The sequence below is a fragment of the Cyanistes caeruleus genome, unplaced genomic scaffold (assembly GCF_971803275.1).
Source record: "Cyanistes caeruleus unplaced genomic scaffold, bCyaCae1.hap1.1 HAP1_SCAFFOLD_263, whole genome shotgun sequence".
NCBI lineage: Eukaryota > Metazoa > Chordata > Aves > Passeriformes > Paridae > Cyanistes > Cyanistes caeruleus.
Window position 1 is genome coordinate 1 of NW_028256039.1, and position 21266 is coordinate 21266.

Sequence of the window (21266 nt, forward strand, 5' to 3'; positions counted from 1 at the left end):
GGCTCGGGGGCGGTGCCGGGGGGCGGGGAGGCGTGACCGGTGCCTCGGGGGCGGTGCCGGGGGGCGGGGCTCGGTGACTGACACGCGCGGGGCGGTGCCGAGGGGCGGGGCCGGGTGACGGACGGCGCGCGGGTGGTGCCGGGGGCGGGGCCGTGGGGCGGGGCCGCGTGACGGACAGCGTGGGGGCGGTTCCGGGGGGCGGTGCCGGGGGCGGGGTGGTGTGATAGACGGTTCTGGGGCGGTCCCGAGGGGCGGAGCGGCGCCGGGGGGTGGTGTGGTGTGATGGGCAGCTTGGGGGCTCTGCTGGCGTCAGGGGTGGTGTTTTGGTGGGTGCTGTGTTGGTTGGGGGGGCGCCCCTTGTTGCTGGCGTGTTGGGAGTGGGGGGTGCTGGGGGTGGGAGGCTCTGTTTGGGGCTGGGGTGTGCTTCAGGGGTTGGGGTATGGGATGGAGGGGTGTGTATAGGGGGTGGGTGCTTGGGGATGGGTGGGTGCTAGGGGATGGGGGGGTGCATTGGGGGGTGGGTGCTTGGGGATGGGGGGGGGGGGGGGGGGGGGGGGGGGGGGGGGGGGGGGGGGGGGGGGGGGGTGCATAGGGGGGTGGGTGCTTGGGATGGGCGGGTGTGCAGGAGGGGTGGGTGCTAGGGGATGGTGGGTGTATAGTGAGGGTGGGTGCTTGGGGCTGGGGGGTGTGCAGTGAGGGTGGGTGCTTGGGGCTGGGGGGTGTGCAGGAGGGTGGGTGCTTTTGGATGGGGGGTGCATAGGGGGGGTCCGTGCAGGGATTGGGTGAGTGCTAGGGGAGGGTCAGTGGTGTGACAGGTGTGAGTGAGGGTGGGATAGGGGTGGGTACTAGGTATAGTGTAGGTGGGAGGGGGTGGAGCCCCACTATATAGTATAAAGAAAAGAATAAAAATAATAAGTCTGGTGCAGCAGTAGAAGGTTTTGTGCTCCCGGGAGTAAGTGGTATGTATTTTATAATTTTTATTTAAATTGTTTTTTTACTCCCCGGGAGCACAAAAGGTTCTACTGCTGCTTTTTCTAAGTTTAAAGTTTAAGCTAGAAAGCAAAACAAGAAGTTAGAGAGAAGAGAAATAAGTTAAAGTTTGAGGAAAGAAAATAGAGAGAGTGAAAAGAAACTAAGTCCAAGTCAGAGTCAGAGAGAAAAGGGAAACAGAGGGGGAGCAAAAAGAAACTAAGTCCAAAGTCATAGTCAGTAGAGAGAAAAGGGAAACAGAGGGGGAGCAAAAAGAAACTAAGTCCAAGTCAGAGTCAGAGAGAAAAGGGAAACAGAGGGGGAGCAGAAAGAAACTAAGTCCAAGTCAGAGTCAGAGAGAAAAGGGAAACAGAGCCAAAGTGAAAAGAAACTAAGTCCAAGTCCCAGAGAAAAGGGAAACAGAGTGGGAGTGCAAAGAAACTAAGTCCAGGTCTAAGTCAGAGGTACAGAGAAAAGGGAAACAGAGTCAAAGTGAAAAGGGACAGAGGGACAGAGGGACAGTGGAGAGAACCAACTCTATTTCTTTTCTGTCTAACTCAGAGGCAGAGAGAAAGGAAACGGAGACAATCCCTGTTCACCGTAACTCGGAGTTACGGTGGAAAGGAATCGAGTCCGTTTGCTTTCTGTCTAACTCGGAGCTAGAGGCAAAAGAAACAGAGTTAGAGTGAAAAGAAACCGAGGGAGAGTGGAGAGAAACCAACTCTATTTCTTTTCTGTCTAACTCAGAGGCAGAGAGAAAGGAAACGGAGACAATTCCTGTTCACCGTAACTCGGAGTTACGGTGGAAAGGAATCGAGTCCAGTTGCTTTCTGTCTAACTCAGAGCTAGAGGGAAAGGAAACAGAGTTGGAGAGAAAAGAAACAGAAAAATAGAGTGAGCAACAGTGACAGAGACTTAGAGAAAGTTAGAAAGAGATTGAAAAGCAAGAAATAGATTGAAAACAATGACTACACCACACCAAAAACACAAGAGCCAGGGGGGAGTGGTGGTAGGGGGGCAGGGGGATGAAAGTTTATTCACCTTTATTTAATGAATTTATTTACACTACAGCAAAACAGAGAGAAACTGGAGACAAATGCATTACAATACAATCCATGTACACACTGAAAAATCCCTAATTCACATACAGAGTAATACAGCAAAACAACAGCAAATGCAAATACAGAACAATACAAGCCAAATACATATTAACAGAATATAACTATTTCTACAGTTCTGGAAAGGTCAATACATGCTGTTTCATTATTACTACTATGCCAAACCACAAGGAGCACACAGAAAACACAATACTCATTCGCCACAGAAGCCGGCTTCAGCTCGCACACGTACTCACCTTCACTCTCCTCTCCACCGCCCCGTTATAATCCTGCTGTCGGTGGTCCTCAGGAACGTGGTTCCCGGGAGCCTCAAACTCAGGCTGCCTGACGAAAACCTCGGTCCGGGGCCGGTCCGTGCCCAAACTTTGGCGATGACTGTCGCCTCGCAGACCGGCCGGGACCGAGGAAAAAAAACCCCAGCTGGGAGGGAAAAAAAAAAAAACCCCCCAGCTGGGGATTTTTTATTCTAAATTTAAAAGTGAATTGCAAGTCCTGAAAAGCAAAAGCCATACATACCAGGTTAGAACCACTCGACACAAACACACACCCCCCTCCTACCCCACGGGAACTCGGTTCCCGGGGGGCCTCAAACTCAGCCTGCCTGACGAAAACCTCGGTCCGGGGCCGGTCCGTGCCCAAACTTTGGCAATGACTGTCGCCTCGCAGACCGGCCGGGACCGAGGAAAAAAAACCCCAGCTGGGAGGGAAAAAAAAAAAAACCCCCCCAGCTGGGGATTTTTTATTCTAAATTTAAAAGTGAATTGCAAGTCCTGAAAAGCAAAAGCCATACATACCAGGTTAGAACCACTCGACACAAACACACACCCCCCTCCTACCCCACGGGAACTCGGTTCCCGGGGGGCCTCAAACTCAGCCTGCCTGACGAAAACCTCGGTCCGGGGCCGGTCCGTGCCCAAACTTTGGCGATGACTGTCGCCTCGCAGACCGGCCGGGACCGAGGAAAAAAAACCCCAGCTGGGAGGGAAAAAAAAAAAACCCCCCCAGCTGGGGATTTTTTATTCTAAATTTAAAAGTGAATTGCAAGTCCTGAAAAGCAAAAGCCATACATACCAGGTTAGAACCACTCGACACAAACACACACCCCCCTCCTACCCCACGGGAACTCGGTTCCCGGGGGGGCCTCAAATTCAGCCTGCCTGACGAAAACCTCGGTCCGGGGCCGGTCCGTGCCCAAACTTTGGCGATGACTGTCGCCTCGCAGACCGGCCGGGACCGAGGAAAAAAAACCCCAGCTGGGAGGGAAAAAAAAAAAACCCCCCCAGCTGGGGATTTTTTATTCTAAATTTAAAAGTGAATTGCAAGTCCTGAAAAGCAAAAGCCATACATACCAGGTTAGAACCACTCGACACACATGCACACAAGCAGACCCTGACCCACCGACTCTCACAGACAGCCACACTCTGACACGCAGCAGGAGACGAACTCGCACAGTGACCGCAACCCTTATTTGAAACACTCTGCTGAACAAAATGCCCTGAGATATCTTCTCACTGCTGCTTCTCAACATCAAAAGGTAGATCCTCAGAAAATAGGCATCAGAGACCTGCAAAACAACACAAGGTGGTCAGTGAGGGATTCTATGGTAGCTATGACTCAGCCACCCTCTAGGCCCACACATTTTTTACACAAAAACCTCATAGAAAAGAGAAACTGTAACCTTTTATAATTGTTCCACCTAAATCTAACTATGTGCCAGGGCAGGGCAGCTCCAAACCAATGCAGTTAAAGTTAAGTTAAGTTACAGAGGCAGGCACAATGCAGTTAAAGTTAAGTTAAGTTACAGAGGCAGGCACAATGCAGTTAAAGTTAAGTTAAGTTACAGAGGCAGGCACAATGCAGTTAAAGTTAAGTTAAGTTACAGAGGCAGGCACAATGCAGTTAAAGTTAAGTTAAGTTACAGAGGCAGGCACAATGCAGTTAAAGTTACAGAGGCAGGCACAATGCAGTTAAAGTTACAGAGGCAGGCACAATGCAGTTAAGTTACAGAGGCAGGCACAATGCAGTTAAGTTACAGAGGCAGGCACAATGCAGTTAAGTTACAGAGGCAGGCACAATGCAGTTAAGTTACAGAGGCAGGCACAATGCAGTTAAGTTACAGAGGCAGGCACAATGCAGTTAAGTTACAGAGGCAGGCACAATGCAGTTAAGTTACAGAGGCAGGCACAATGCAGTTAAGTTACAGAGGCAGGCACAGTGCAGTTAAGTTAAGTTACAGAGGCAGGCACAGTGCAGTTAAGTTAAGTTACAGAGGCAGGCACAGTGCAGTTAAGTTAAGTTACAGAGGCAGGCACAGTGCAGTTAAGTTAAGTTACAGAGGCAGGCACAGTGCAGTAAAGTTAAGTTACAGAGGCAGGCACAGTGCAGTAAAGTTAAGTTACAGAGGCAGGCACAGTGCAGTAAAGTTAAGTTACAGAGGCAGGCACAGTGCAGTTAGTTTTACAGAGGCAGGCACGGTACAAGGCAGTCGCAGGTGATGTCTGCCGGGTGAACGCGGCGATAGCTGTGGATGCGAAGGCCGGTTCCTCAGACGAAAAAATCCACGATGACGTCGAGAGGCTGAGATGGCCGATGACATGAAACACGAGACAACGAGAAGATGGATTGGAACTGCCCTGCCCAGCAAAAGCTCTGGCGAGCTTGCAAAGAAACCCTCTCCCTTGGCTTCAGAGGGGCCCATCCCACTACAGCCCTGTCCTCTAACTTAACTTCAAAATGCCAACTCACCTGCTCATCTCTGCTCCTTGCCGTGCTCGGGGCAACACCAACTCCTGCAAAGACAGAAAAGAAAAAAGCACTGAGTTACTGTCACAATGCACAAGGTGGAATTCCCAATGTGGTTCCTTTATTCCATCTTGGACTACAAAAGCTTGTCAGCCAACCAGGGACTGAAACAGAAGAAAAACCACTCAGTCCCACCTCTCGTACTCAAAGATCCCCTGTAAAGTTCTGAAGACAGAGCCCTCAAACGAGTGTGGGGTGCTTTGCCCTGAGGCATGTGCTGTTTTTAACAAATTCGAGTCACCTCCCTTGCTTTCTAGACACTGCTCACTGACGTGGCAGGCTAGGGGCGGCTGAGGCGAAACGTCTTTCCCCTGATAATGACTGCACGATAAACCTGCAACCCCTTCTGTCTCTCAGAATCCTGTCCGTGACACCGATTCGTGTCAGGATCCACAAGGTGGGATTTGTGATGTGGTTCTTTCCTTCTATCTTAGAGAACTAAAGATTAGCAGCAAACCAGGGACTTTAAACAGAAAAACCTCGCAGTCCCACTTATCGTACTCAAAGATCCCCTGTAAAGTTCTGAAGACAGAGCCCTCAAACGAGTGTGGGGTGCTTTGCCCTGAGGCATGTGCTGTTTTTAACAAATTCGAGTCACCTCCCTTGCTTTCTAGACACTGCTCACTGACGTGGCAGGCTAGGGGCGGCTGAGGCGAAACGTCTTTCCCCTGATAATGACTGCACGATAAACCTGCAACCCCTTCTGTCTCTCAGAATCCTGTCCGTGACACCGATTCGTGTCAGGATCCACAAGGTGGGATTTGTGATGTGGTTCTTTCCTTCTATCTTAGAGAACTAAAGATTAGCAGCAAACCAGGGACTTTAAACAGAAAAACCACTCAGTCCCACTTATCATACTCAAAGATCCCCTGTAAAGTTCTGAAGACAGAGCCCTCAAACGAGTGTGGGGTGCTTTGCCCTGAGGCATGTGCTGTTTTTAACAAATTCGAGTCACCTCCCTTGCTTTCTAGACACTGCTCACCGACGTGGCAGGCTAGGGGCGGCTGAGGCGAAACGTCTTTCCCCTGATACTGACTGCACGATAAACCTGCAACCCCTTCTGTCTCTCAGAATCCTGTCCGTGACACCAATGTGTGTCAGGATCCACAAGGTGGGATTTGTGATGTGGTTCTTTCATTCTATCTTCAAGAACTAAAGATTAGCAGCAAACCAAGGACATAAACACCAAAACACACACAGAGCTTGCACCCACCTGTCCTCCAGCATCCTGGGCTGGGATATCTTGCAAGTAGACCACCTAAAATAAAAAAAACCCAAGGGATTAAAGTTATAGCAGAAACTGAGACCCCAGCAAGAACAACTGCTTCTCTCCACCAACCGAGGCTCACCTTCCACCTGCTTCGCCTTCCCCGCTGCTATCCAGCTTTACTTCCTAGAAATAAAGACAAAGAGCAGAGCTGTAACACAGTGACCAGTTCCAGCCCCGCTGCAAAGTAAAACCGTGACTGACCTTCTCAGGGGGACCCCCTCATCTGGGACAGGTGTTCTGCCAGGAGGTCAATCTATCTGAATCTGAAAGAAAGTTAGGAAAAAAGTCAAAGTGCTGCAGGGTAACTTCACAGCTCCAGACACCTGCTGCCAACATAAGAATACCAGCTAGACTCCAACTACAGCCCATATTACAAATCTCCAATTACAAGGGCCCGGGACTTGTCCTTAAACACCTACAACCGGGCTGGGCGCCAGGGCAGAGCAGCTCCGGACCAAATACCACCAGACACCCATGACACGTGAGACAAGGGGACATGACAAGGAGAGAAAACTCTCTGAGACAAGGAAGTCCTCATGAGGACCGAGAGAATGCTGAACGAGATGACCGAGGAGGGACCCGAGGCGAGCCTGCCGAGCTCCAGTGACCCCGGAGGAAAAAGATGCTAATGGAACAACTATTTTCCAAGAACCGCAAAGACGGATGCCCGAGAATCCTGTGGCTAGAAGCCTCTGCCTGCCTTTGAATCGGCACAAGTCCTTATCCACTGTAAAGAAACACTGCTGCATATAGCTGTTGACACAGCTGAGAACGAGACCTAAGAAAACATCCGATCACATGCTTCTAAAGACAGATGCAATTCTGACGCCTGTCCGACCTCCCGCATCGAAGCTTCGCCGGCGCCGGGCCGATGAACGCAAAGATGGGAGATGAACGGAAGGACCCCAGGGTTTCTCATATACCCCTGGGAGGACTAAGGCAATAGAGATGTTACACAAGATGCACATAAGACACAGAAGGCACGAGACACAAGTGACAACACACCCTGGGACTGCTCTGCCCTGCCTGCCTCAGCATTGCAAACCAAAGTGAGGCTTTCCCTCACTGGGGCCTATGGGGTCATTTCCAGAACCTCCCCATCCCCAAAGCTCACTCAAAAACCCAAACCGATCTCAGTCCTGACCCACCGCCCTGCTTTGAACCCCTCTGTGGGCTCCACTTATCTCTCAGAGGGCTGAAGATGTTAGTCACGGCGAGAGGCCGGTCAGGAGCCAAACAAAGCCACCTCGCTGTCTGGGAAGTCCTTCTCTCACCGGGCTGTTGTCTCAGACAAGTATCATCACCTATGATAAAGAAAACCAAATATAAGTGCACAATCTTAGAGGCATATTCACCAAAACCCAACTCCTACTCACCATCTCTTAGGAACTCCCGGGTCCTCCGGCCACACGCTTCGGCCACGCTCCTAGGCGGATGCCGTCGTCGCAGGGTACGCCTAGGATAAACGGAGAGCAGGCGATGTAGCGTCGCTGAAAGTTGAGCGCGCCCTCGCCGCTCCTTCCAAAGCCCCCGACTTGCCGCGACTCCTCGGCCACGCCTAAAGGGTACCAGGACCGCACCGACACGTGGACGAGGTCGAGGCTTCGTCACGGACTCCGGTAATATTTGCTGGGGCTCACCAGAGAAGCAAACCGGGTCTCTTGGCAGGTCAGTGAGGGGGCCTCAGCACAGCATCAGGAGGCAGCCTAAAACACACCAACAAGCAGGGATGCTTGGAGTTGCACCAGAAACTGCGACCCCAGCAAGAACAATGGCTGCTCTCCACCAACCGAGGCTCACCTTCCACCTGCTTCGCCTTCCCCGCTGCTACCCGGCTTTACTTCCTAGAAATAAATACAAAGAGCAGAGCTGTAACACTGACCGGTTCCAGCTCCGCTGCAAAGTAAAACCGTGACCAACCTTCTCAGGGGGACCCCCATCATCTGGGATGCAGTACTCTGCCATGAGGTCAATCTGTCTGAATCTGAAAGAAAGTTAGGAAAAAAGTCAAAGTGCTGCAGGGTAACTTCACAGCTCCAGACACCTGCTGCCAACATAAGAATACCAGCTAGACTCCAACTACAGCCCGTATTACAAATCTCCAATTACAAGTGCCCGGAACTTGTCCTTAAACACCTACAACTGGGCTGGGCGCCAGGGCAGAGCAGCTCCGGACCAAATACCCCCAGACACCCGTGACACGAGGGGACATGACAGGGAGACAAAGTCCTCACGAGGACCGAGAGAATGCTGAACGAGATGACCGAGGAGGGACCCGAGGTGAGCCTGCCAGGCTCAGGTGACCCCGGAGGAAAAAGATGCTAACGGAAAAACTTTTTCCAAGAACCGCAAAGACGGATGCCCGAGAATCCTGTGGCTGGAAGCCTCTGCCTGCCTTTGAATCGGCACAAGTCCTTATCCACTGTAAAGAAACATTGCTGCACATAGCTGTCGACACAGCTGAGAACGAGACCTAAAAAGATCACGTGCTTCTGAAGACGGATGCGATTCTGACACGTGTCTGACCTCCCGAATCGAAGCTTCGCCGGCGCCGGGTCTAGGAACGCAAAGATGGGAGATGAACGGAAGGACCCCGGGGTTTCTCATATACCCCTGGGAGGACTAAGGCAAGAGACACATTACACGAGATGCACATAAGACACAGAAGGCACGAGAGACAAGTGACAACAAACCCTGGGACTGCTCTGCCCTGCCTGCCTCAGCATTGTTAACCAAAGTGAGGCTTTCCCTCACTGGGGCCTATGGGGTCATTTCCAGAACCTCCCCATCCCCAAAGCTCACTCAAAAACCCAAACCGATCTCAGTCCCGACCGCCGCCCTGCTTTGATCCCCTCTGTGGGCTCCACTTATCTCTCAGAGGGCTGAAGATGTTAGTCACGGCGAGAGGCCGGTCAGGAGCCAAACAAAGCCACCTTGCTGTCTGGGAAGTTCTTCTCTCACCGGGCTGTTGTCTCAGACAAGTATCATCACCTATGATAAAGAAAACCAAATATAAGTGCACAATCTTAGAGGCATATTCACCTAAGAGACTCCTACTCACCATCTCTTAGGAACTCCCGGGTCCTCCGGCCGCACGCTTCGGCCACGCTCCTAGGCGGATGCCGTCGTCGCAGGGTACGCCTAGGATAAACGGAGAGCAGGCGATGTAGCGTCGCTGAAAGTTGAGCGCGCCCTCGCCGCTCCTTCCAAAGCCCCCGACTTGCCGCGACTCCTCGGCCACGCCTAAAGGGTACCAGGACCGCACCGACACGTGGACGAGGTCGAGGCTTCGTCACGGACTCCGGTAATATTTGCTGGGGCTCACCAGAGAAGCAAACCGGGTCTCTTGGCAGGTCAGTGAGGGGGCCTCAGCACAGCATCAGGAGGCAGCCTAAAACACACCAACAAGCAGGGATGCTTGGAGTTGCACCAGAAACTGCGACCCCAGCAAGAACAACGGCTTCTCTCCACCAACCGAGGCTCACCTCCCACCTGCTTCGCCTTCCCCGCTGCTTTCCAGCTTTACTTCCTAGAAATAAATACAAAGAGCAGAGCTGTAACACAGTGACCGGTTCCAGCCCCGCTGCAAAGTAAAACCGTGACCGACCTTCTCAGGGGGACCCCCTCATCTGGGACAGGTGTTCTGCCAGGAGGTCAGTCTGTCTGAATCTGAAAGAAAGTTAGGAAAAAAGTCAAAGTGCTGCAGGGTAACTTCACAGCTCCAGACACCTGCTGCCAACATAAGAATACCAGCTAGACTCCAACTACAGCCCATATTACAAATCTCCAATTACAAGTGCCCGGGACCTGTCCTTAAACACCTACAACCGGGCTGGACGCCAGGGCAGAGCAGCTCCGGACCAAATACCCCCAGGCACCCGTGAGACAAGGGGATGTGATATTGAGAGAAAACTCTCTGAGACAAGGAAGTCCTGACGAGGACCGAGAGAATGCTGAACGAGATGACCGAGGAGGGACCCGAGGCGAGCCTGCCGGGATCAGATGACCCTGGAGGGAAAACATGCTAACGGAACAACTATTTTCCAAGAACCGCAGAGACAGATGCCTGAGAATCCTGTGGCTGGAAGCCTCTGCCTGCCTTTGAATCGGCACAAGTCCTTATCCACTGTAAAGAAACACTGCTGTATATAGCTGTCGACACAGCTGAGAACGAGACCTAAAAAAACATCCGATCACACGCTTCTAAAGACAGATGCGATTCTGACGCCTGTCTGACCTCCCGCATAGAAGCTTCGCCGGTGCCGGGCCGAGGAACGCAAAGATGGGAGATGAACAGAAGGAGCTGGGGTTTCTTATAAGCTCCTGGGAGGGCTAAGACAAGAGATATGTTACACAAGATGTACAGGAGATACAGAAAGCACAAGAGACAAGTGACAACACACCCTGGGACTGCTCTGCCCTGCCCGCCTCAGCATTGTTAGCTAAAGTGAGCCTTTCCCGCACTGTGGCCCCAGAGGCCATTTCTCAAAACTTCCCCCCCGCATAGCTGACTCAAAACCCCTAACCGGTGTGAATCCTACCCCACCGCCCTGTTTTTATCCCCTCTGTGACCACAGCCCTCGTCTTATCTCTCTGAAGTGAATCTGTGCGAGGGGACGATCCGCTGCTAAGGAAAGCTGCTGCGGGGGCGGTTCCCTTTTGTGTTACGATGAATCTGCTGAGAGAATCTGAAGTATCGCACTTGATGTGACCTAGAACTTCTGGAAATTCTCCTAAAAAAAAAAAAAAAAAGCCAAGAAGAAGAGTCATTATAAAAGCATCTTATTGCCCCTGAACCCCCAACACAAAACCATGAACTTAAATACTCCCTGTATTCAATATTGTTTTCTTCGAGGTGTTTTCAAAACTTCTGCTGCTTCAAATGCCCAAAAAGATGCCTGCTCTTAGCAGGCTGAAGCAAATTGAAAGAGCCTCTTCACTGAAATGAGAGAGGAGCTCTTTACCCCTGCTGATTCCCCTGGAAGGAATAATGCCCCTTAGCACAGCCTGGGGTTAATATACCCCTAATTGGGCCCGCCTCTTTTTCCCACGATGCCTGGGAAAGGGGAGGCGGCAAATCCCAGCGGGTATAAAGGCCCTCAGAGGGACCGTAGCTGTTTGGCTCCTCTGAGTTAAATTTGAGGTAAGGAGCTCTGCGTAGAAGAAAACTCTTTGTGAAAAAACAATGTTTTCTTTTCTGCTACAATTACTCAGGACAATGGAGCAAAGGAACAGAAAAAAGGTAAGAAGAAAAACTTTGTGTTTCAGCAGTGTTGCCAGCTAAGTTGGATAATTTATGGACTTCCATAATTATTTTTCAGTGATTACTAAGTAGCACTCCACCTGTGATTAATTAGGGTGGAGAAGAATAGTATTGATTTGAATGGTGTCTCATAGGGACCTTTAATCAGGGCTGTCTACATTCTAAATGAAAATAAGAAAAAGAATGGACTCCCAGGTGGCATTACCATTACATACCTGCTGGCCTCGCTCCCGTCGCAGATATTTGGTGCCGGGGTGTGGGTAGAAGTGCCCTGAAATGCAGCTTTAAACCCTTGAAATGCTGGAAAAGGCAACGCTTAAAATGAGCAAATGGGACAGCTAACTCCATTTAAACAAATACAGTGGTAAAAAAATGGCTTCTCCCCTTTAATTTAATCCCCTCAGATATTGGGGAAAAGAGTGGTTTTCCTCACTTTAAATCTCTCTGGTGATGGAAAAGGGGGCATTTTGCCCTTAATTCAGATCCATAAGGAAGCATCATCCATGCTTTCCCGTTCCACTTAAAGTGGGAAAAAATAGAAAATGGGCAGTCTCTGTCAGTTGATACCTCTAACAGCACAGAAAAAGCACAGTTTACCTCCAATTGAGACTATTAAAATTGCAGGGGAAGTGGATTCCTCTTCAATTTGAACACAGGCAATTGTGGAAAAGGAAGCTTTTTCCCTCAGATTAAACCCCTTTTTTCCTGATAACCCATCCCTTTTTTGGGGCTCTGAAGAGGAAGTGGTGAGGTAGAAGAGGAAAGTTGAAAACTGTCGTTGTTTCGCGTTGTCGGGGAGAGTTGTTGGCGTAGCGGATACTGACGAGATCTGTGCCGGTGTTAGCAGCGGGGCGGAGACAGGCGGGGGCCGTGTGCCGGCGTTGGGTGGCTTCGGTGGTGCACGCGGGGACGTGAAGACGCATGGCGGGGACTGGACGGTGGCTGGGCTGGGCGGTGGCAGAGGCGACGCGGGTGTCAGCAGTTGTAGAGCCGGTGTCCCGTCCCCTTTTTTCCCCCTCCGCGGCTTGAGAGGCCGGTACGAAGGGCGGTAGAAAAGCTGCGGGCGGGCACGGGGCAGCCGCGGGTAGCGGCAGGAGCATCGGCGATAGAAGCGGTGACTGCGCATGCGTCGATGACGTCAGCGCCGTAGGGCAGCATGGGGGAGTGGTGGACGGCAGCGCGAATTTCGGGTCGGCCCGCACCGCACAGAATAGTGTCGGTGGGCGGCGGCAGGGCCGGCGGCCCCACGGGCGCCGGGAAAGCAGAGCCCGCGGGGCACCAAGGGAGCGCGGACGGCGCGGAGGGGGTGTAGGGGAGCTGAGCTGCGGGAACCGCGATGCCGAGGGCGGGCGGGGTGGCGGAGCCGGGAACCACGGTGTCGGCGGGGGAAGGGGGGACCGCGGGTTTAACTTGAATAGTTCTTTAGGCTATTCTTTAAGAATAGCTAATTCTTTAGCTATTTCAGAGCTATTTTAGGATACTTCAACATATTTTAAGGTCAGTCAGAGGGGACGCCCTGTGAAAATGTAGAGTTTTAGGACTGCAGAGGTAGGCTTTGGTAAGGGGCCGGTTGTGGTGCCGTGGGTTGGGTCCCATGCTGCTGATCCAAAGGTGATTTTCCAGGTCCGGTGAAGTTGCTGAGGTTAGACTCATGAATAGACGCTGGAGGTTTGGTCTGAGGAAAATCCTGCACTAGAAAACTCACGACACAATTTTGGTGATGTTGATTTGTCAGAAGTGTTTATAACATCGAGGGCAGCCCGAGTTCGAGGTGGGGAGGGCTAGAGTCCAGAAGGAACCCTGCGCCGTTCATAATTCTAGGAGGCAGAAGCCCGCTCCCAGCCACTGGGCCCCTGGACTCAAATGGCAGCCCTTTTAAAATGTAAAAAAACCCTCCTCTCGCCCTCCCTCCCCGACTGTCAGTTTGTCAGAGGCGTTTGGCAGTCCAAGGGCAGCCTGAGTTCTGGATGGAGGCAGCTCGGGTCCGGGAGGAATCCTGCTCCGTTTGTAATTTTGGGACGCAGAAACCCGCTCGCGGCCGCCCGGCCGCTGGACGTGAATGGCACCCCTTTTCCATGGGAAAGAAAACTCACCTCTGCAGGTTCCTGATGTCGGTTTGTCAGAGACGTTTGGCACTCCAAGGGCAGCCCGAGTTGTAGCTGGGGGTGGCTTGGGTCTGGGAGGAATCCTGCTCCATTCGTAATTTTCCTAACCCTCTAACCTTAACCCTGAACCCTAATCTTAACCCTAACTCTAACCTTAACCTTAAACCAACGTGGGTAGAAAGAAAATCATTAAAATTTTAAAATATATTCTCAGTGTATGTATCAGAAGTTTTCCTTCTTGTAGAATTCTACAAAACCCAGAATGCACTGGCCTCATCAGAGATGTCATCCTATGGCATGCCCAGAAAAACTGGATTAATGGGACCGAATCCTGGCGGCAAGCACTGAAACCGGTAGGAACTGGTGTGGGACATCAGACGCTAAAGCCATACAAGAGCTACAGCTGGTACTAAATTGTTTACAGCTATTTTCTATACAAATAAAAAGTTGTTACCACTGACATCTGTTTTATAGATATCACTTCTCAAGTCCCACTGCTGGGCTCAACCTCACTGAAGGATGACGGGAGGGAGTACACAGTGCTTCATCTTTCACTGTCAGCCCTCAAAACCACTTTCACAAAAGAAGGAAAAAAGCACGTATCCTGTTTCTAGATGGCTCCTGTGGGTTTGGACACTATCTGTTATTAACATAAAAGTCAGGAAACAAAATCATGACATCTTTTAGGTCAGAAAAAACCTTTATGACCATCAAGTCCAACCATTAACCCGGGATTGCCAAGGCCACCGCTAATCCTTGTCCTCGAGTGCCACGTGCACCCATTTTTTCAATCCCTCCAAGGATGGTTACTCCACCAGTGCCCTGGGCAGCCTGTTCCAATGATGGACAGCCCTTTTGGTGAAGAAATTTTCCCTAGTATCTCATGTAAACCTCCCCTGGTGCAACTTGAGGCCATTTCCTCTCATCCTGCTGCTTTACTTGGTAGAAGAGAGAATCATTTAGGTTAGAAAAGACTTTTGACATCCTTGAGTCCAATGTCAGGATCTTTCACTGGTCTCCAGGGTATGGTGTGATGCTTTTCATTTTCAGGTGAATGAAATAAGATCCCTGAGGCAAAGCTGTGCTCCCTGCATATCAGACATACCAAAATACTTCCGTACAGCAGCCTTTTGATATGTCTGACACCCAGACTCATGCTGGGCCTGCCTAAGTGTCATCCTTGAGAAAGCTTTCGTCCCTTTAAACATTCATGTGCCCTTTCTTCTTCTCATGTATTTTTACTACTAACAGGTTTCCCAGCTGATAACACAGCAATGAGTACATTATTCAGCCTGGATTGCTGACTTGACTGCTGGCAGTCTCCATTACAGCAACATCTTCCAACACTTACGGGTGAGGATCCCAAGCTTCATCTGAGTGTCCTGGCAGAACGTGGCTGATGCTGCAGGGCGTAATGGGGAGAGGCAGTGGGATGGGACTAGAGCCAGGGATCTCTGTCCAGACTCTACTCGGCACTGGAGTACACAAGCCCAGCTCCTCCAGTCCCCTGTGAGCCCCAGGAGATGCAGGGGAAGCAGGAGAAGCTTCTTGGGGCTGAAGTGACACTTGTGCTTCTTTTATTATATTACAGAGCTGCTATCAGTGTGCCACATCCCTTTCCCTCTTATCCCACATGAACTGTGAACTGAGCAATTATCTCTGTATTGTACAGGAGAGCTGTGAACCTTAATTAATTTGTGGGTTTCAGTTCTTTGTGCTCTCAAAATGCAGTGTGTTTTATTCCTTCACTACTTCACAGTTAATAGCATTATTTATTTGAGTCAGAGTAGTCCCCACCAAGCCTGTGTGATAGTGGGTTCCCAATTCTGCATGATACACTGGGCAGGCACATTTGGGAGAAAACCTCCAATGGGCCCTCCCCACCCCGGGAAGCAAACATACGTGGCGGTTCCCAAAAACCAAACCTACTGCCAGGCTTAAAGGCACCACTGAGAGCTTGTCCCTGTGGCAGTGAAGGGCAGGCTGTGAAGGATTGCAGAAAATGCCTTATTACCACAAAATGACGTGGCTCTGGTTTTCATTATTTTCACTCTGTGGGGAAAATCCAATGTGGTGAAGCTGGTGGCATATCAAGGGCAGGGCCAGCAGCAGCAGCTGTGTCTTTCCCAGGGAGAGCAGAGCCAGACATGCTCACAGACTTCCCAGGCCAGCCTTTGGGCATGCACCAAACTGGGACGGGAGCCCGTGCGCTGACTTGCCGACAGCCAGAATGGGGCTGGCAGAGATAGGAAAACCCCAGGGCTTGTGGCGCCTCCACACACTGGATCCGTGGGCCGCTCCAAGCTCTTTACGCACCGCTAACTCATGTATTTCCCTGATGCATAATTCATACCTTTTTAGCAGAAGGTAAAAACTTCGTAACTGTTAACGTGCAAGTGTTCATTAATGTGAGTATGCCATACAGCCCTTGGATTTGGAAGGCGCTCTTGAGAAAGAGCCAAAGTCTGTGAGCAGATTTTTTTTGAAAGCTCAGAGGCTGGTGGGCACCAGTCTCCAAATGATTCTCCAGTGGCTGCTGCTTCATTCCGGTTCCGCTGAAGAACTTGGAACATCATAGAAGCAGAAATAAACAAACAGATAATTTCCTCTATACAAGGCATGGTGCTGGATGTGCTGTATATTCCACGTCTCTGTCCTGCACAGAGAAGTCAACCAAGCACAGAAGGGAGATAAGAGCATTTGTTCCCACAAGGAACATGGAGAGGATGAAAAACAAGTTTTCTGTTGTGTTCCATGCAGGGCTGTTTATAATGCCTGTGACTATTTTTAAGCCTGAGAAATGAAGGGCTGCCAGCTGCAGCTGAGGGAAGGTGCATTGTATTCTGGAGCACTGTCAGGTGAACAGAGCAGATACTTGTTACCCAGCAGCCAGCACAGGGACATCGGTGATACCACCCTCCCCATCCCTCTCCTTCGCAGAAGTCTGGCTGCAGGCACTGTCCTGGTAAGTGGAACTGCGTGCCTGCTACTGGGCTGACACCAACATTCACAGGGACAATGTCACTGTGAAAAACCTTCCAAAAGATATTGCTGGGTGGAAAAGGCAATCTCTAGGTGTAGAGGAGGAGCAAGGTCTGCTGTTGCTGCTGCCTGTTCTGTAAGACCATGTTTGGCGGTATGGAGACATGGGCAGGATGAGGGCATGGGCAGGATGGAGGCACAGATGGAATGGAGGCACAAGCAGCCAGGAGTACCCTGCCCCTGTTGGAACAGAGGAAGGATAGCTGCCTGTGAGGCTGCCCCAGGAACCAGGGATGGAGAGCAAATCAGAGAACATCAGAGATACTCCAGCTCCTTTGGCAAGGTGAACAGCCAGCCCCTTACAATCTCTCACCCCACTGCTGACACACAGGAACTCCTGGATACTGACAGCAGCTATTTTCAACAGCCTCTGACACAGTAGAGTGAGAAATAATTTCCCAGAGCCAGAATCTCTCTTTTGAGTGTTTTGGAGAGGTCTGAGGCCACCCAAACTCATGCTGTAGAGTATCACGGACTCTGGAACTGGCTCCCCAGGGAAGTGGTCACAGCCTGAAGCCTGACAGAAGTCAAAGAAGCATTTGGAAAATGCTCTCAAGCAGATGGTGGGATTTTGGGAATTGTCCTGTGCAGGGCCAGGAGTTGAACTCAGTGATTCCTCCAGCAGCAGGATGTGTCCATCATCCAGTGTCTGCGCTATGGGGACTCAGGAATAGCAGACAAAGATGTCAGTGCTTTGAAGGACTCCAACCAGGGGCAGGAATCTTTCAATGAACCTCCTTGGCCAGACTCAACTTCCTAGAGGTAACAGAGGGGTTTTGCTCCAAAGCAGAAATTCCCAAGCACTGCTGACGGCCCCACCCCAGTCAGACCAGTCACACCAGGGATCACAGCCCTGGCCAGAGGCACAGCTCTGAGTCTGGGCAGGGCTGGGGGGGCAAAGAGCTGTGCTGGGAGCAGCCCCTTGCCAGGGACACTGCCCACAGGGATACCCCCAGTGCTGTGGGGCAGTTCCACTACAGAAATAGTTTTAGCAGTTTGGACTCACTGGTACAATGATAAAGTAAGGAAACTTCCAAATTAAACCCCACAGGGATATCCACTGAGGGGAATTTCATTTGCTGACATACCTAAGCCATGGCCAAAGTTGTACAGGACAAGTGTCTCAGCCACTGTTGCAAGCACCGGAGGGACTCTTACTACAGAGTCATGGAATCATTAAGGCTGAATGGCAGAAAACATTTCCAAAAAGGGCTGGAAGCAAACGGCTGTGCTGAGGGGAAATACAAAGGGCAGGGCAGAGCTTGGGATTGCAGCAAGACCATCCAAGTGGCGCTGGCTTTGGCAAAGCAGCACCTGTAATTTCATGCTCATCCAGCCCCCAGGCTGGCCGAGCTGTGCAGTTTGTGCAGCACAGAGCAGCCCTCAGCCCTGGCCAGCAGCCCTCGCCGACACCCAGGGTTGACCCACGTCCACCCACACCACCGCTGCCCACTGCTCCTGGCTCACCTGCCATCCCTCTGCTGCCAGAAGCAAAGACCAAGGAAAATGTCTGTATTTACCACTGAGAGCTGCCTGAAACCTTCCTCAGACCTCCAGACCTGCTATATCCAAATGACAAGTGACTGTCAAAGTAGGAGCTCAACGCAGTGCACAAGTTTAGACCTTTCCCATAGTTTTGGAGATATTTGTGCACAACCAGGCAGGCTGGGCTTAACACACACTCCAGTGGAAAAGGGCAACTTCCCAGACCTAGACCTGGAGCAAAGTGTCCGGGGTGGCTCGTTTTCATTGCTAAATCCCCCAGAAAACATCCACAAGCAAAACAGAGAAAGGGACTTGGAACAGAAGAATTTGAAAGCCTAAACAAAGGTCAAACCACAAGTGTTTGAGCAGTGTGGGAAAAGCTGCCTGCCCTTACCTCCTTTTCCAAAGGACATCATACCATGTTCTTATTTTACCTCCTGCAGTAGTGACAGCCTTCCCAGCCTCACGGTAGCGCAAATGTCTTGTTGAAAGCTCCCAACAACATGCCACAATATCAGCAGATGCCTGTACTTGTGCAACGCCTGCCTGCCCCAGCGCCGATCACTATTTGCTAATACAAATCCTTACTTTTCATATCAGTGCGCCTCTCCAGTGCAAACAGCAAGTCGGAAGGTGACCCTGGTTAAAGGTTCCTGATAACCTGTAGCAAGATAGTGACTTGGCTTATTTTCACTTACATATTTCCCTGGAGAAGCTGTAGCTGTCAGGAACCTGGATTCAAGCAGAAGTCCATAAAATCTCATGCAGTGTCTACCTGAGCTGAGGAGGAGGAGCTGGACATAAACTGAAACTGTTTGGACACCAAAAGCACTTGGCAAAATAGAAACAAAACGCAACTAGTCCCCATGATACGCAGCCAGCCACACCACTGCCTCTAGTGTCCGGTTTCCCAACTGGAACACTTTCCCAGGGATATTAGCTTGAGGGGGCTCAGCCAAGCCCCTGCTCGCAGCCCACTCCATGCAGATGCAAGCCAGGGATCACAGTCCCGTTCTCCCGGAGGGGTGGGAAGGCTGGGGCTGGGTTTAGGGAGGTTGGCGGCCACTGAGAGACTTGGCTGCCAGAGTGCTAGTGCTGGAAAAGGCCCCGCAGTCATGCTTTGGGAATGCTCCCCTGCTCCTAAGACATTACACAATTATTTCCCCTCCCCGCAAACCCCCCTAATATAAATGTTTAAGAATGAGCTCAGCAGTAAAGAAAGGGAACTTTTTTTCCTTTTTCTGAAGAAAACACAGAGCGGCCACTCCATAAGCAAGGCTGTCCATGGGGACACTGCTGGAGCAGGGGCTGTGGGGACGGATGTGGGATGGGGCAGCAGCCCCCAGGCTCCCATCCCAGGTCAGACACTGCCTGGGAGACCAGGCAACTTGGGACCCACAGCCCAAGGCCACCGTCAAGGGATGACAACCCGCATCAACGAAAGTGCAGCTGACCCACCCTCACCACACCCAGGGACCCCCAGCCCAGGCACGTTCACCCCACCCTGTCGCACTGCATCCCACCCAGCAGCCCAGCTGGGCCACCCACCCTATGCCCCATTCCCCCACCCTTGCACTGACCCCACACCCCAGTAACCCCAACTTTAAGCCCATACCTGACCAGAGGCAGTAACCCCACACCCCATTAGGAACGCAGATCTCAGTCCCTCCAAACCCGACAAGGAAACCCTGACCCCAGTTCCCCCAAGCCCCAGCAGTAACCACGAAGCCCTGTTTCTCCGGACTCCACCAGTAACTTAGACCCCACCACAACCAGTAACCCAGACCTCAGTTCCCCCAGATCCCAGCTCGGGCCCCCCTCCCCACCAGTATCCCCCCGTCCCCGGCTGTCCCCGCTCCGCTCGGCTCCCCCGGACCCCGCACCTCTCTCGGCCTCTGCCCGGTCCCGCTCCCTTCTCCAGTTCTGTCCCGGCCCCGCCGCGCGGCTCCGGGCACCGCCCCGAGCGGGGCCGTACCGTGATGGGCTGTACCGTGCCGTGATGGGCTGTACCGAGCCGTGATGGGCTGTACCGAGCCGTGCGGGACTGTACCGGGGGCAGAGCGGGAACGCGGGCCCGTGCGGGGCCGGGCGGGGCCGAGCAGACCAGAGCCGACCCGACTCCTCTACCCGAGCCGTGCCTACTCGGGTCTCTACCCGGGCCGTGCCTACTCGGGTCTCTACCCGGGCCGCCTACTCGGGTGTCTACCCGGGCCGTGCCTACTCGGGTGTCTACCCGGGCCGGGGCTACTCGGGTGTCTACCCGGGCCGGGGCTACTCGGGTGTCTACCCGGGCCGGGGCTACTCGGCTGTCTACCCGGGCCGGGGCTACTCGGCTGTCTACCCGGGCCGGGGCTACTCGGCTGTCTACCCGAGCCGGGGCTACTCGGCTGTCTACCCGAGCCGGGGCTACTCGGCTGTCTACCCGAGGCGACCCGAGCCGCGCCGACCCGAGCCGCGCCGACCCGAGCCGACCCGAAGTCAAAGAAGCATTTGGAAAATGCTCTCAAGCAGATGGTGGGATTTTGGGAATTGTCCTGTGCAGGGCCAGGAGTTAAACTCAGTGATTCTTGTGGATACCTTCCAGTTCTGTACTGCATGATTCCAGAATCACTGCAGTGCCTCGACCAAGCTGTGGCTCTGTATAGTGCCTCCCCATGGCAATCCCAGCAACTAACACAGGTCTGCCTGGCTTCCCTGAGGAGCTACTCTCTCTCATGTCCTGGAGGTTTGATGTGTGTTCATCAAATTGAAAAAGGATTTAAAAATAAAGGAGTATCATAAACACCCTAAACAATCAGATCTATATAGCATGTTGTCAATATAGATAACATTATTTAAATAATAAGCTCAGAACTTTCACCTGTAAATTAAAACCTCTTATTGAAATATATGCTGATTACAAGGCAAATGTCTTTGTTTTAATTATCTTAATTATGGGCTTTTAACGTCAAGAATCTGAATAATAATAATAATCTGAATAATTAATATAATTATCTGAATAAAATAATCTAAATAAAATAAAATAAAAAATCGTAATAATCTGAAATAAAAACACTCATAAATGGCAGCATGTAACAACAATAGCTGCAGCTGCTGGCACTTGGACTGGGCTGTCAGGGTGAGGAATTTTGTGATTCTTGGGGAGGGCATGGTGGGTGGTGGGTGTGCAGGGAGACTATAGGGCTGAGAACAGTGTCTGAACATACCTGTCA

At 51.7% G+C, this 21266-nt stretch overlaps 1 protein-coding gene and 2 long non-coding RNA genes across 11 annotated transcripts; 1 reads left to right on the forward strand and 2 right to left on the reverse strand.

Moving 5' to 3' along the window:
- Positions 1-2409: 2409 nt before the first annotated feature.
- Positions 2410-12542, reverse strand: LOC111922064 (uncharacterized). Of its 7 annotated transcripts, XM_086874557.1 has the most exons (20): positions 12247-12529; positions 11638-11722; positions 10701-10892; positions 10397-10491; positions 9767-9828; positions 9645-9688; positions 9485-9550; positions 9221-9300; positions 9027-9150; positions 8080-8143; positions 7960-8003; positions 7800-7865; positions 7536-7615; positions 7340-7463; positions 6361-6422; positions 6239-6282; positions 6103-6147; positions 4833-4876; positions 4566-4664; positions 2410-3651 (listed from the first exon to the last, which is right to left on the reverse strand). In XM_086874557.1, exons 1-5 carry the CDS (start codon positions 12520-12522, stop codon positions 9814-9816), a joined length of 663 nt encoding a protein of 220 aa, XP_086730683.1. In that variant the 5' UTR covers positions 12523-12529; the 3' UTR covers positions 2410-3651; positions 4566-4664; positions 4833-4876; positions 6103-6147; positions 6239-6282; positions 6361-6422; positions 7340-7463; positions 7536-7615; positions 7800-7865; positions 7960-8003; positions 8080-8143; positions 9027-9150; positions 9221-9300; positions 9485-9550; positions 9645-9688; positions 9767-9813. The 7 variants fall into 7 exon arrangements, 2 of the variants coding, with proteins under 2 accessions (XP_086730683.1, XP_086730682.1); XR_015282333.1 differs by lacking the exon at positions 4566-4664 and having other exon boundaries at positions 9384-9550; positions 9767-10892; positions 12247-12542; XR_015282330.1 differs by having other exon boundaries at positions 6361-7615; positions 8080-9150; positions 9384-9550; positions 9767-10892; positions 12020-12528.
- Positions 12543-12757: 215 nt separating this feature from the next.
- On the forward strand, positions 12758-15253 carry LOC147645488 (uncharacterized). 2 transcript variants are annotated; one of them, XR_015282334.1, is made up of 3 exons: positions 12770-13880; positions 14002-14122; positions 14779-14851. It is a non-coding gene; the product is annotated as an uncharacterized LOC147645488 (long non-coding RNA). The 2 variants fall into 2 exon arrangements; XR_015282335.1 differs by lacking the exon at positions 14002-14122 and having other exon boundaries at positions 12758-13880; positions 14779-15253.
- LOC147645489 (uncharacterized) lies at positions 14209-20029 on the reverse strand. 2 transcript variants are annotated; one of them, XR_015282337.1, is made up of 2 exons: positions 19938-20029; positions 14209-18834 (listed from the first exon to the last, which is right to left on the reverse strand). It is a non-coding gene; the product is annotated as an uncharacterized LOC147645489 (long non-coding RNA). The 2 variants fall into 2 exon arrangements; XR_015282336.1 differs by having other exon boundaries at positions 14209-18865; positions 19938-20020.
- Between the last annotated feature and the right edge of the window lie 1237 nt (positions 20030-21266).